Source organism: Calliopsis andreniformis, unplaced genomic scaffold (genome assembly GCF_051401765.1).
Source record: "Calliopsis andreniformis isolate RMS-2024a unplaced genomic scaffold, iyCalAndr_principal scaffold0022, whole genome shotgun sequence".
Classification (NCBI taxonomy): domain Eukaryota; kingdom Metazoa; phylum Arthropoda; class Insecta; order Hymenoptera; family Andrenidae; genus Calliopsis; species Calliopsis andreniformis.
Genome location: NW_027480432.1, coordinates 6,779,214 through 6,793,405, shown reverse-complemented (window position 1 = coordinate 6,793,405; position 14,192 = coordinate 6,779,214). Strand labels below are relative to the sequence as shown.

The 14,192-nt window shown below is 36.8% G+C and overlaps 1 protein-coding gene across 1 annotated transcript; it reads left to right on the top strand.

The window, feature by feature from the left end:
* Positions 1-4,570: 4,570 nt before the first annotated feature.
* Nt5c (5' nucleotidase C) lies at positions 4,571-14,153 on the top strand. Its single transcript, XM_076390939.1, has 8 exons — positions 4,571-4,868; positions 8,158-8,333; positions 8,584-8,811; positions 10,848-10,988; positions 11,070-11,227; positions 11,297-11,483; positions 11,945-12,085; positions 12,740-14,153. Exons 1-8 carry the CDS (start codon positions 4,670-4,672, stop codon positions 13,094-13,096), a joined length of 1,587 nt encoding a protein of 528 aa, XP_076247054.1. The 5' UTR covers positions 4,571-4,669; the 3' UTR covers positions 13,097-14,153.
* The last annotated feature ends 39 nt before the right edge of the window (positions 14,154-14,192 follow it).

The following is a 14,192-nucleotide window of genomic DNA, read 5'->3' as shown; positions in this document are numbered from 1 at the left end:
TAACACTATAAAAAGTTTCTGTGCATGTTAAAATTGTGTCTTGTATAATCTTGTATAATCTATGACGTTTTACATACACACAAATTTTCATTAAAATCAGATCTTGGAAGTTTTCATTAAAATAAGAAGATGAACTTGTTTATAGTACTTATATTATAGATATAGAAACACACACACATGTATATATTTCTCATAGATAGTGTATCTCGACATTTACAATAGACCTGTATATCTCAATTAATGCTGAATAAAGCACCAAAATATACATAAATGCATAAACGAGCATTATTCCTGTAAACCTTATACTTTTTCAAAGACTTGTCATTCTTGCACAGCATTAAAAAAAGTAACACCTTAATCCCAGTAATTCTAGTGATATATCAGTTCATCAAGATTCTGCAGTAATTTATACGCGTCTGCGTTAAAATCGAGGAGATAAGAAAGTTTCTCGGCTGCGGCGCGAAATAATGTCAAGTGCACCACGCGGAAGCAGAAATGTGAGAATGACCGTCAGAAGGACGCAGCCACTCATTAATCAATAACACCAGTGTGGCTCTTACAATGGCAGCTATTTTACCAAAGACTCAAATATCAGTAGACAGCATTGAGACAGCTATCGATACACAGACAAGAAAATAGATCATTCGCAGAAGTAGAAATACGCAAAATAAGTACTTCTTTCTTCTCCATTTCGAAGTGGCATCAATTACAGCGTTATTAGCGACTCCTGTTATCGATATAATTTCATATGAGATTGACAAGGAGAATACATCATGAGCCAATAACTGATTTCAATGAAACTGAACATAGTGAAAAATAAATCGACACATGTCCAAGCGTTTCATCAAACAGGCCTTAATAGTGAAGATTTCAGCGTCCAAACTTGTGAGTTTGATTCTGGTTTTCAGGTACTTAACTATTTTTTCAAAACTTTCCTTGCTCCTGAGTAGATTTTGTGTTGGTGGATAGATTTCACGAAGTCGTCTGTCTCGAGCTGATAAAGCACTGAAAACAAGAACGTGTCTGACAGTTGTAGGTTCCCTACAGAGATTATACAATGATCAATTTTCTTTTGATATTAAAAACGAATACATGAGTTCAGTATGACCTATCCTTAGCATAGTTAGATGAACTTTTCGGTCGTGAGGGACGTCTTCGCTCGTTCACAGAAGCTTCCTGCGATTAGCATCAGCCGTGAAGTGTGCTGAGCAACGAAGAATGAAGTCGATTTGCGTAAACGTGTGCAACCAACGTGTGGCTAGAATGGGCTCTTTAAAATGATCTTTCTTAGGTGAAACGCATGCGACTCGGGGCGTTTCAAGGCAGCCTGCTCGTATTTGAACACTAATTAACCCATTTTCATTGAGATCGTCGAATTAGATTATTCTGAGAGTATAAATGGCAATTGTTCTGACAAGACAGAGATAGACATCATGGGTGAGCGACAACCTCTTTTCTAACTTTGTGTCGCTGATAATAGGGACCGTTGCATTATAATGTTGTTAAGGAGTTAACTCTTTGAAGCATGGTGGGGATTAAAAGTGTCCCAACTTTTTTAATACCTAAATTCTAAATATGGTAGAATATTTTTTATATCGCCTTGAAAAATTAAAGTTACTTGAAGCTTCTTAATAATTCAGTAATAATTCAAATAAATCTACTGTGTACTCTACAAGAATAAAATTTCTGTGCAACATGGGCCTTTTTATTTTCTCAAATTTCGTGGTGTTAGACCACTCTGGCTCTGAGGTACAGAAGTGCTAACAAATTTCCTGTACAAATATAATGCAAGCTTGTGTCTACTATTTAATTATATCCTCAATACTAATCATGAAACTCGAAATTGCAGTACTTGAAAGTTTTCAACAAACAAATATGTGTACAGTAAAATTCACGGCACAGATAACTTCAAGTACATAGATATAAACTGAGAGTTACATAACTAATAACAAATAATTGAATGACCAACAATACACAGTCCTCTGAACCCCAATTTTTCCTATTACTCAAGAACCCTACAATCTATGATCACCTATCGCTCTGAAAGATAAGATAAGATCGAGATTGAAAGCACCAATTAACCACACAATATGGACTCGTCTTTCACATTCAAAATTGTAAACGAATTTCAGAAACATTCACACCTCAGTGAGTCTCCTTCGTCAGCTCAACGCGTTCTCTGTAGATGTTTACAAATTTACAGTAAAAGGTATTCGTTCGTAGGAAACGCAAAACCAAGAAACGGTCATTCGACGATTGTTGCCGCAGATGCCAGACCACGAAATCAACAAACCAGTCGAGAACCTGAAACACCTTGAAAGACGCGCTTGGCAACCCATCGTGCGTCACACACTGATATCTGTGGTAGCATTTTCTGTATCTGAATAATAGGGATAGATAAACAGAAATGGTCTAATAAAAGAATTTTTGGATAACAGAATAATCACTTTTCTGATAAATAAGTTTATGGATTTTCTATTAAATAAAGTTTGAAAAAATTCATAGTGAATCCTTTATTATTTTTGCTGCTATATTATACATATGAGGCTTTGAAGATGTGTACAGAGTTCAACGACAGGTGTCTATAATTTTATGAAATAATTATATCTGAAAGTACACTACTGCTCAAGAATATTTTATCATAGATTTAGCGGTGTTTATTATTACTTAACAGTAATACACATATGTGTAAATTAAAATAGCAAAACTGAGAATATGGTAAGAGAACAGTTGTTAATTTGATATAGACAAGAAACAACTAACTACTTTGCACATACGACAAGTAATCAAATATTTTTGAGTGGAAATGTAGGTAAGAAAAGCAGGGTTTGGTTCAGAGTTATTAATTGCTGAGAAAGCGCCTAAAATATGCGTGAAGTGTGTCTGACTGCGGCTTATTCTACTGCCGCGGTGGATTAGCCAGGTCAGATACAGCGGTGTCAGTAGAATAAGTTCTAAATCAGACACACCTCACAAGTATTTTAGGAATCAATAATTCGAGAACGTGATCTAAAACACAATTTTCAGATAATTTTAAATAATCTTAAAACTATATGTAAAATACTAGGTCAAAAGATTGTCAATTTTTGAATTACTGTAACTTCGTGAAAAAATCTCAAACGTTAATATTCCTAGACTCATTTTAAAGAGAAAATCCTCTACTTTTAGATCCCTGAGTTGAATTTTCACAAAGATGCTTCTACACTAAGAAGCATCTGAAAAAATGAAGATAATTGCCTAAAAAATCGTAAAAAAGAACTTCAGTTTCCTTAAATATTTTCTTTGCGATCAAAATCACCATGAATTTAAAGACTGAAGTCTCAGATTTACAAAAACCTATGTAAAAGCTAGTGTACGATTTTTTGTGGCCCAGTAATTTCACGTTAAGTGAAATGTATATTACTGATGTGTTATAATATTACATAAATTAAATTACTGCTTGAACAAAAATACACCCAAATAATAGAATTCTCGAATACTATAACGTTTAATAACCAATTATGTACCAAACAACTATAATACCCAAACCTCTATCGTATTTCCATCTGCCAGGCATCGTCCTTTTCCCCACTCACAATTCCCCATATCTATCACTACAACGAAGCCACCCAATGGGCCAAGCATCATGATCAAGCCACAGTCACACACAGGGTTCATCCCCTCACATCGTGCACGAAGACACACAGTGATTAGTTCGAGAGACGCGGCGTTCGAGGCCTTGCCGTCTCTCAAAACCCAGTCGAACCATCGCGAGCCCAAAGTGTCGTCTCGTTAAAACTCCAACAGTACACTAAAATTCATCAAAATAACTCTTTCACTTCGTGTGATCCTTGGCTTTGAAAATTCAAGCTCTAGTCTCTAATACAAAAACAGAATCTAAACAAAATTATACTACCACTGCTCCACAGTATTACCTCGATAGAAGTTCAACAATACACTCAAATTCCTCAGAATAATTTTTCCACTTCATGTGATCCTTGGCTTCGAAAATTCAAGCTCTAGTTTCTAATACAGAAACAGAATCTAAACAAAATTATACTACCACTGCTCCACAGTATTACCTCGATAGGAGTTCAACAATACACTCAAATTCCTCAGAATAATTCTTCCACTTCATGTGACCCTTGGCTTCGAAAATTCAAACTCCAGTCTCTAACACAAGAATCTCAAAAAAATCGTACAACCGCGAGCCCACAGTGTCGTCTCGTTAAAAGTCCACAGATCCACGAAAATCCCCCAAAACAACTCTTCCATTGCACTAACCCTTACCTTGGAACCCTCAAACCCTAATACAGAACCGAACATAAAGACCCAAAAACTCAGCACGAGACCCTATAAACTCCCTTCCACTATTCCCTAAACTCTCAACTGGATCCAGCTCGTGGACCATCATCGAAGCGTCACTCTCGAAGTATAAATATCGAGGGTACCGTCGATCCAATGCACGAGCCACGAAAGGGCTAACCGCTGATGATCCGATTGTTAGAGTGCGTGCGTGTCGGCGGTAGTCGATCGCGATCGCGTAATAATAGCAAAGGCAGACACAGTGTCTGATAGTCCCTCGGCGACGGCGCAGCGGGGAGCACGCGTGCACTTGAATCTCCCGCCGCGCGGAGCGCCAATCGTCGAGCACCGTGGCCCATAGGTGCGGAGCAGCCAATTGTCCGTGATGCTGCACACGAGGACCCTCGCTGTCGCTGCAGCATCGCCTCTGGCCGTCGAAAATGTCCTGCCTTCGTGGTTGGCCCGCGTGTCTGGCCGCCGTCTCGTGTCAGCGCGGCCCATCGGCGACCGTGCCCTCGACCGCGGCCCAATCTCGCGCGAGGTCATGCTCCAGAACTACGCGAAGGCGCTCGAAAAGTACAAGTGTAAGTATTAACACTGGCTGCGGCCATCTTACCATTCTCGTTCTCTCTCTAGCCTGAGCCACTTGGTTCGAGCACTGTGCCACCTGCGCAGGCGCCTTGGCGTCCTCCCGAGTACCCGCGATGCTCGCGCCTGCGCGTCCGCGGGAGTTCCATCGATATATTTTGAATCGATGCCACTGGCGCGGGACCTTGATACAGAATGGATCACGTGCCTCTGGGGGATATTGTAATTGACATGTCAATGAATCCCCCTCAGGAGGAAACGTTCGATTTGCGCTTGATCTTAAGGGCGATGATGCTGGGAGGGTACTTGGGGGACGTTCGGTGGAGATGACTGGCGAATTTTTGGCAGGAGGTTGAGGCTGTGTTAGCGTAGCAGCTGTTGAATGGCGGCCAAGTTGATTGGTCAAGGGCTTGGTACTTTGATTCAGTGGGTCGATGGACAGGGAATTTTTTAGGTGGAAATAGGATGAGGAATGTTGATGTATTGGGTTGGTGTGTATGAAGTTAATAAGGGGTTTTGATAGGAGGATCGATGAAGTACTTTGAATTAATTACTGTGAGATGAAATTGCGTTTGAAGACTTCGTTTTAGAGTTATTAATTGGTAAAAGGAGGTCTTGAATGTGTGGGGAATTAGTGTGTCTGACTAGAGAGTTGTTCTACTGGTTTCACTGTGTTCGATTTGGGAGTTATTCTACTGAAATTGATATGTCTGACTGGCGACTTATACTACTGGTTCCATTGTGTTTTATTTGGGACTTATTCTACTGAAATTGACGTGTCTGACTTATGACTTATTCCACTGAATTATCTATACCGGACTAAAGACTTGTTCTACTGGCATTATTGTGTCTGACTTCAGTCTTATTCTACTGACATTAATATGTCTGACTGGCGACTTATTCTACTGTTTTTTCTTTTCTTTCTTTAGACTCTGCTGTGTCTACTGAAGTATTCTACTGAGTATTCTATTTCTAAATATTCCAAATATTCTACTGAGTCTACTGAGTATTCTGTATGTATTACTATGGACTTATTCTACTGATTTTTTACTGATTTTTGTATGTCTGATTTATGACTTCTTCTAATGAATTCTCTACGTCTGACTAGATCCTCATTCTACTGAAATTGATATGTCTGACTATGGACTCATTCTACTAAGTTTTTTATCCCTGGCTCAAGACTTACCTTATTGATTTTTACGTATTTAACTTGTGGTTTATTCTACTGACTTTGATATATCTGATTTAAGTCTTATTCTACTGAAATCGATGCGTCTGACTTTGGACTCTGAGTAGAATGGGTGTTCAAGTCAGACACACTTCACACATATTTTAGGCGTTCTCTAAAACCAAGTCCTGGAACACAATTTCATTTATTTTCATTCTCGACTTATTTTAAAATACCTAGATATAAAATCACCTAAAAAATTATGAAATCCATATATAAATAAATTATCAATTTTTCTAATCTCTATCCAATAAGCAATAAAAACTCATTTATCCAAATATCTACTTACTGCTCCTTCAGATTTAGTACATTCCACCATACTATTTTGGTAAACTGGTATATTCCACTATATTATTTAGGTATATTAACATACTATTTTGGTATTTAAAGTTCTCTCTAAGAATACACACCAACCCAATACAAATAACGTTTCACATGAACCAACCTAATAGACTCGAGACCAGCAACAATCTCCTCTGTCCATCCATCGACATTCAGTGAAATAATCAGAGGAAAGCTCATATCGCGGATTCGTATCTGACGCTAATTAGCACTAGACCAGAGTAGAGACGAGACGAATGGGCGAGCAGAAAAATCTAGGACGGTGAAAAGCATCTGGTATCAGGGATCTGCGGAACAAAACGAGAGCGCAGGCTTATCGCGAATCGAACACGCCAGGATCAACGCCACGCGTTATCCTGCCGCATGGCTGAAGGTGTCCTGATACAAGGCCGCGCTTGTGCAGTCACGTGCATACGGATCGTGTTCTCCAGTCGCGTTCGTTCATCTTGATACGCGTATCTGAGGTAACACGAAACGCAGCGAGGGGAGGGATAGCGGCCGTCTGCTTTTTAAAATTATGCCGCTGCCGATGCATCAGCCGATAAGGGAAATAGAAACATTAACGAACGTGTAAATAATCGCGGTACGGAGCTTTGGACAGGTTCACCTTGAATTATCGCGTCATACTTAGGCCAAGTTTGTAGCAAGACGATATACACGTGTTGCAACAAAGTGTTTATGCGCATGCAAGAAGTAGATTGCTTTTTTTTAGAGTTGAGTCGCTTATCGTATCGAGTATTGGTTCTTTATAAGATTTGTACAAAATTTGGGAATATTTAATGAGACCTCGTGTTTACTTTTTTGTTGAAAGCATTACGTCGAATCGAATTTAACTTAATTCGAATAAAACAGCTTATTTTACAGTTTACACTTTGTGATATGTTGTACACCTTTTCATTTTAATTACAAATTAATTCCTCAGTTATTTTTGGTAATATTCTATTTCTTCGTGAATGTGTATCTTATATTATTTTCTATCTGAAATCATAAAATACTCATTCAAACGTGTCTAAATTTGTCAAAATGACAATGTTGCATTCTCTTACTATGAATGATTGACAAATAATGAATAATACATTATGGAATAGAGTCCTTAATAATTGTGTGGAAAATAACACGCTGTCATTTTCAATTCACATATTTTTAATCAAAACTTCCCCCTGAAATGAAATACAGTGAAATAATTACATCCTACAATTTTTAATATTAGACCTCATCAAAATCGTCTTAAAATAAAAAAACGAAAAATACTGATTATCTTAAAGTAATCTGTAGAATCTTTTTGTATCCTCAGATTTTCACTTTTAAATAGAGCAAAATTTGTACTTTCTGGATTTTTCTTTCATTTTATTCTGAAACATAACATAAATATAATGCTTCAACTCTACGTTATAAAAAAATATGTCTTGCAATTTCATTACTATTTGTCACTGAAGTCAATTGAAACCTAAACCTTTAGCTTCATAACATCCAAAATCATTTCTCTCAAAAAAGGGAAGCAATAATAAAATATTTTATATATTTTACGTAACTTTTTCCTTGGATTAGCCCCTCTTTTCTCTTTCCTCTCTTCAATTACTCTACAATTTTTGACACTCATGTTAGTCCAATAAAAACAAAAATAACATATCCTCAAGGATGTCTTTAAGACGTTTTCAAGACGTCTCTGTGCTACGTGGAATAACCAAAACAAATCGTTCACTGATCCCTTTCAGCAAAAAAACTTCCCCAAGACGTGAACCCAAAGGGGGTGTTCGCCTGCAACGAGCTCGACTTGAGGGAGGTCCAGGTCTATGGCTTCGACTACGACTACACCCTGGCCTGTTACAAGCCGTCCATGGACTATCTGCTTTACAACCTTGGCCGCGACATGCTCATCCAGAGGTACAAGGTAGGGCAGAGCGTTCTCTCTTAAACCGCGGCCGAAAGAAAATCCCTCGCGCTCGTCCCCGCCGCTGAACAGCCAGAAACTTGCCGAGCCCCTGCGAGACTAATTCGAACGAGCGAGCGAAACTTCCTAACTCGTTTCTCCTCGCGAGTTCGTCTCGTCAGCGGCGTTTTCTCGAAAATCAAGCGACAATTACCGCCGAACGAGAATTTCAATTGAAACTTGACGCAAACTCGTTTAATCGGGTGTACAGTACCCCGAGGGGATCGCCAGCCTCGAGTACAAGAAGGATTTCGCTGTTCGCGGCCTCCATTACGACATCGAAAAGGGTCTGCTGCTGAAACTCGACAGCTTCTTGCAAATTCAATTTGGCACCGTTTACCGCGGTTTGCATCCTGTGCCCGACGACGAGGTCCTCAGGCTCTACAAAAACAGGATAATACCGATCGCTTATGTGGAGGCGCCGCATAAACACTCTCATGTAAGGACGACAGGGAAGCGATCGATAGTTGTGTGGAAGAGTGGTCTAACTTGTGCGTGAATGATACGGGATGTTATCGAATTTGAGATATGTGTACGTGTGTTTGCGTGGGATGATCGGAGGAGGCGAGGAAGTGTTGGTCGACGACAGGTGCAGGAAATTTTAAGGGGTGGTTCTACATGTCAAAGTAGGAAGGGAATGAAGAATGAGGAAACTGTATTTGGGACTTCTTTTCAGAGTTATTAATTGACGCAAAAAGAGTAGTAATATTGTTAATTGTAAAAACAAGTAGGACAAGTCAGGCATAGAGGATTGAGTAGAATAAGAATCGAATCGGACACAGAGACTTAAAGACAATAACTCAGGTCAGACGTAGAGAATTCAGTAGAATAAATTCTAAATTAGACACAGAACAATCAGTAGAAGAAGGCTTGAGTAGGACACGACAAAATCAGTAGAATGAGTTCCCAGTCAGACATAGAAAATTCGATAGAATAAATTCCAAGTCAGGCACACAATAGCTTGCAAAACAAGTCCTGAGTCAGACGCGAAAAAATCAGTAGAATAAGTCCCCAGTCAGACACCAAAAATTCAGTAGAATAAGTCCCCAGCCAGACACCGAAAATTCAGTAGTATAATTCAATAGAATAAATTCCAAGTCAGGCACACAATAGCTTGCAAAACAAGTCCTGAGTCAGACGCGAAAAAAACAGTAGAATAAGTCCCCAGTCAGACACCAAAAATTCAGTAGAATAAGTCCCCAGCCAGACATCGAAAATTCAGTAGTATAAGTCCCAAGTCACACACACAGAAAATTCAGTAGAAAAAGGCCTGAGTCAGACACCAAAAATTCAGTAGAATAAGTCCCCAGCCAGACACCGAAAATTCAGTAGTATAAGTCCCAAATTAGACGCATTAATTTCACAGGAATTTCAGACCTCTGCTCAATAATTAATAACTCGGGAACGGAACCTTCAAACGCAATTTCGTTCATTTTCATTTTCGTCTTACTTTAACATATAGAAATATCCCTTAAAGTTTCTGACACCTGTTGTCGAACGCCTTCTATATGTAACTAAGGAGAAGAATACGTTTTGAAAATACACAAATTTTTACATGAATAGCAATCCTTAAAGAATATAATTTTATTTTTTATTATTTGCAGTATTCCCCAAATTAAAACCAATTTTATTTTTCGAAGACTTTTGAAGACCAACAACTATTACTTATTATTATTATTTTTTTACTGTTATTTCGATCCTACGTGAAGTATTACTAATTTCAGCTGTGTTCTTTTTAGCATAGCTTTTTTTTAACATATACTACACATATTATAAAGTAAAAAATAATAGAAGTACTTTCATGAATTTTTTCTGTCAAGAATCAACTCATATTTCTTTTTCTTTCAAAGATCATATCAAACACTTATGACACGTTCGTGTTTATCATAGTATGCATTACGTGTTTACAAACCACGAACTATCAATTAATGACATACTATGTAATATGCAAGTGTTACGTAAATATCTCAAGAGTTATAGCCTCTAAGTTCTTAACAATTACCTGTGTAATCTTATCTTGTTTTACCTTCAGTATTGTCTAACAGCTGACTGACGATAAAAAATCGAAAACAAACACGAACGTGATGCACAAAAGCCATGCACCCTTTTGTTTACGAATCTTCGTGTTCGTCACAATGAGAAGGCTTGACAAAGATTACATTGAAGTGTGAAATATTGGACAGTGTCTAATGACGTAATTGAGTGCACGATTGTTTTGGCCTTCTTCCAAAGCGTGTAGATGTTTTGCATGTCCACACACATATGTATTCTTAACTTTACGTCTCCGAAGGAGAACCATAAAAAAATGGAACTTAATCATTTTACAACTTAATCAATTTCTATTTGTTTGCATGCGTCCACATATGTATTTGTTCACGATGGATTTGTCGAACGTAAAATACAGAAAGTGAGTACAAATTACTTCCATTACTAAAAACTCTTAAACTCAAAGAATTAATTTGAAATTCATTTTAGGAAGCCTTGCATCGAACAAAAATGGTACAGCTGGCTGATTTATTCTCGGTGCCTGAAATGGGTCTTCTCTGCAACGTCACCGAGTACTTCCTTCGAAATCACATCGACTACCACCCTGAAATACTTTTCAGAGACGTGAAGGTATCTGAAAAATCCTCCAAAAGATCGCAAAAATGAATTATCGTCGATCGCTTTTTAATAAATAGTTTTACTTCTGTTTAGAATTCTGTGCAAAGCTGCCACCCCATAATGCATGGAATGGTGGTACAAAATGTGTCAGAGTATTTGGAGCAGAATAAGGATTTAAAGAGATTTTTCGACCGACTTAAAGTTGCCAATAAGAAAATGTTTCTAGTTACCAATAGTCCTTTTCATTTTGTGTGAGTGTTGCTGTAACTTGGTGATTACAGATCAGGTTGCAGATGATTGAGAAATTGTAATATTTGCAGTGATACGGGAATGAAATTCTTGGTGGGAAACGACTGGAAAGATTACTTCGACGTAGTTATAGTACAAGCGAGAAAACCAAAGTTTTTCACGGAGGAATCTCGACCTCTCAGAATATACGACGAAATTAATAAAACTCAACTGTGGGATCGAGTTACCAAACTCGAGAAAGGTGTAATATATCTTGAAGTGAGTTCTAAGATTAGAATTTATGAAAGAGTAGAAGATACATAGGGAAATTAATAAGAAGAATATAACAGTATCTATAGTTACTGTAGATAAAAGATCAGTCGTTGCTTATATAAGTTTTTCTAATTTTGCTTGGTATAAGACAATAATTTATGACCCCTCAAATAGTACACAGAGTATAAATAAAATCTCTTAAAAATTCTAAAAAATTTGCTATAACGCTTTTCAATATCTAGCTTAGAATTACGTCTGCAACTTGAGTCCTCTCTAACCCAGACCATTTTTATTTTCGAATTTTCTTCAAAGTGGTAAAAGATTCAGATTTCGCTCTTCAGAAAAAGTTTAAAATAGAGGAATTCTATATTCGAGATTTTTTCAGAGATTCTTCAAACATAAGAATATAAAAAACTGAAGATAAAAATATTAGAATTGTATACTATCATGAATATTTTTGAATATAGGGCACAGTAAAACAACTGCAAGATATGACTGGTTGGCGAGGACACCAAGTATTATATTTCGGGGATCATCCTTACAGTGACCTGGCGGATGTAACTTTGGAACATGGTTGGCGAACTGGAGCGATAATAAAAGAATTGACGGTAAATATTTGAACTATTTTATTACACTCTAAGTGTCTCTAAATTAAATTTTGAATTTGAATACAAACAGTTAGGATAATTTAGTAAAGATGTTTCTGTCTAGGTCTGTTGAAAAAAGAAAAATGTATAATATGTACTCGACAACAGGTATCAGAAATTTTAAGGGGTGGTTTCACACGTTAGGATGAGAAGAAAATGAAAATGATTTCTTGAGAAAACACCTGAAACATGCGTGAAATGTGTCTGACTTATTTTACTGTTTCTTTTGTGTCTGACTTATTTTACTGTTTCTTCTGTGTCTGACTTATTTTACTGTTTCTTCTGTGTCTGACTTATTTTACTGTTTCTTCTATGTCTGACTTATTTTACTGATTCTACTAAACTTTGTCTGTCTAATTCGAGGCTTATTTTACTAGTTCGCTGTACCTGGCTTGCTACTTATTCTACTAATTTTACTGTGTCTGACTAATGACTTATTCTACTTGTTTTTATAGTAATTAATAACTCTGAAAGAAAGCCGCAAATGCAATTTCATCATTCTTGATTTTCCTCCTATTTTGACACATGGAATCACTCCTTAAAATTTTGCACACTTGTTGTCGAACATATATCATAATAGAAGATAGATTTTCAACATTTTCTCACACATTATAGCACGAAATCGCAACATTAAACGACCCAAAGTTCAAAGAAAATGCAAACTGGCTACAAATGCTGACTGGGTTGATTGAGGAGAATCAGGATTATGAAGGGCCTGATGTGCAGAATGTACTCGACGAGTGGATCAAAGAAAGAGACCAGCTACGAAATGATATAAAACGAGTGTTCAATAAACAATTCGGTTCTGTATTTAGAACATATCATAATCCTACATATTTCTCGAGGAGGCTTTTCAGGTTCGCTGATATTTACATGAGCTCGATCACAAATCTGCTGGAATACTCAACAAGTCACACATTTTATCCGAGAAGAGGCGTGATGCCGCACGAGTACACAAGTTACTTCGTTTAATTTGTAGTAAATCCATGGCTAGATGTTCCGTTAAAAATTATGTATTGAAAACTTGAAATCGGAGCAGAATATCAAAACTATATCAAGAAACTATTCTAAAACTAATGTTAGTCTCGAATATTAGATACTCGAAACGCATTTTCGTTTTATGTAAATAAAAAGAGAATGGCAGACTGTTTAAAGAGACGATCAAAAGAAGAGAACAAAGAACGAGTAGCTGTGAGTTTGTTCCTTTGTCCATATAAACTTTGCGTAGATAAAATATAAATGCATAATACGTGTTGCCAGTGTAATTTAATTATTGTATGTATAATGTGTATATAAACTATATACTAATGTGCCGAATTACAGTAACGAGAACACGATGGTACAAATCAAATTATAGACGTTACATAGGAAAAATAGTAAGATAAAACAGACTAGAATAGAAAAAAGATAAAATAGGTCGTGAAATGATGGAGGAGGATTAGCTGCTTGTTGAGTGTTTGAAACTCTGTTATAGTTCATTTATTTTATTCTTCGTGGCAAAGAGATGTAACTATGGTTCGTTCAGGTACAAAATTTATCATAGTTGATATATATTAAAAATTGCGAAATCTATTATCAATACGCATATATCGTAGACGTGAATTGCAAAAATGTACAAATCCATGATGACCTTAGAAAGTACAACTTATGCTAAGTAGGATACAAAAGCTTAAGTTAATAGGATTATTTCTAGTAATTGTGGCTATACTTCGATCGAATTAGATTCTTTAACATGAAACTTTTGTTACGATGGAAAATAAATATTGACGGAAATTACAATGAAAAAATATTTGTAAATTTATCGGAATAATTTTACACTATTTTTTGTCATCTCCAAAGAGGAAAATAATGCTTATAATAAATGTGTTCAAAATGTTCGTCAATGATCATAGGAATGAATAAAGATAATATAAATTAGTACCGTGCACACAATTTCCACTTACTAATTCCTCTATTTAATCCCTATCTTGAGTTAATTTTATTTCTCATTAAAATATATCCATTACTTATTTACGATTTCCATAAATAATGAACTGTCACTTTAAGTACAATAGACACTTTTTTAAAT

Coding starts and splice junctions, on each gene's coding strand:
- Nt5c (XM_076390939.1), top strand. CDS start 4,670: ATGCTGCACACGAGGACCCTCGCTGTCGCTGCAGCATCGCCTCTGGCC. Junction 8,334..8,583: donor TGCTCATCCAGAGGTACAAG/GTAGGGCAGAGC, acceptor TCGGGTGTACAG/TACCCCGAGGGGATCGCCAG. Junction 11,484..11,944: donor AAGGTGTAATATATCTTGAA/GTGAGTTCTAAG, acceptor TTTTGAATATAG/GGCACAGTAAAACAACTGCA.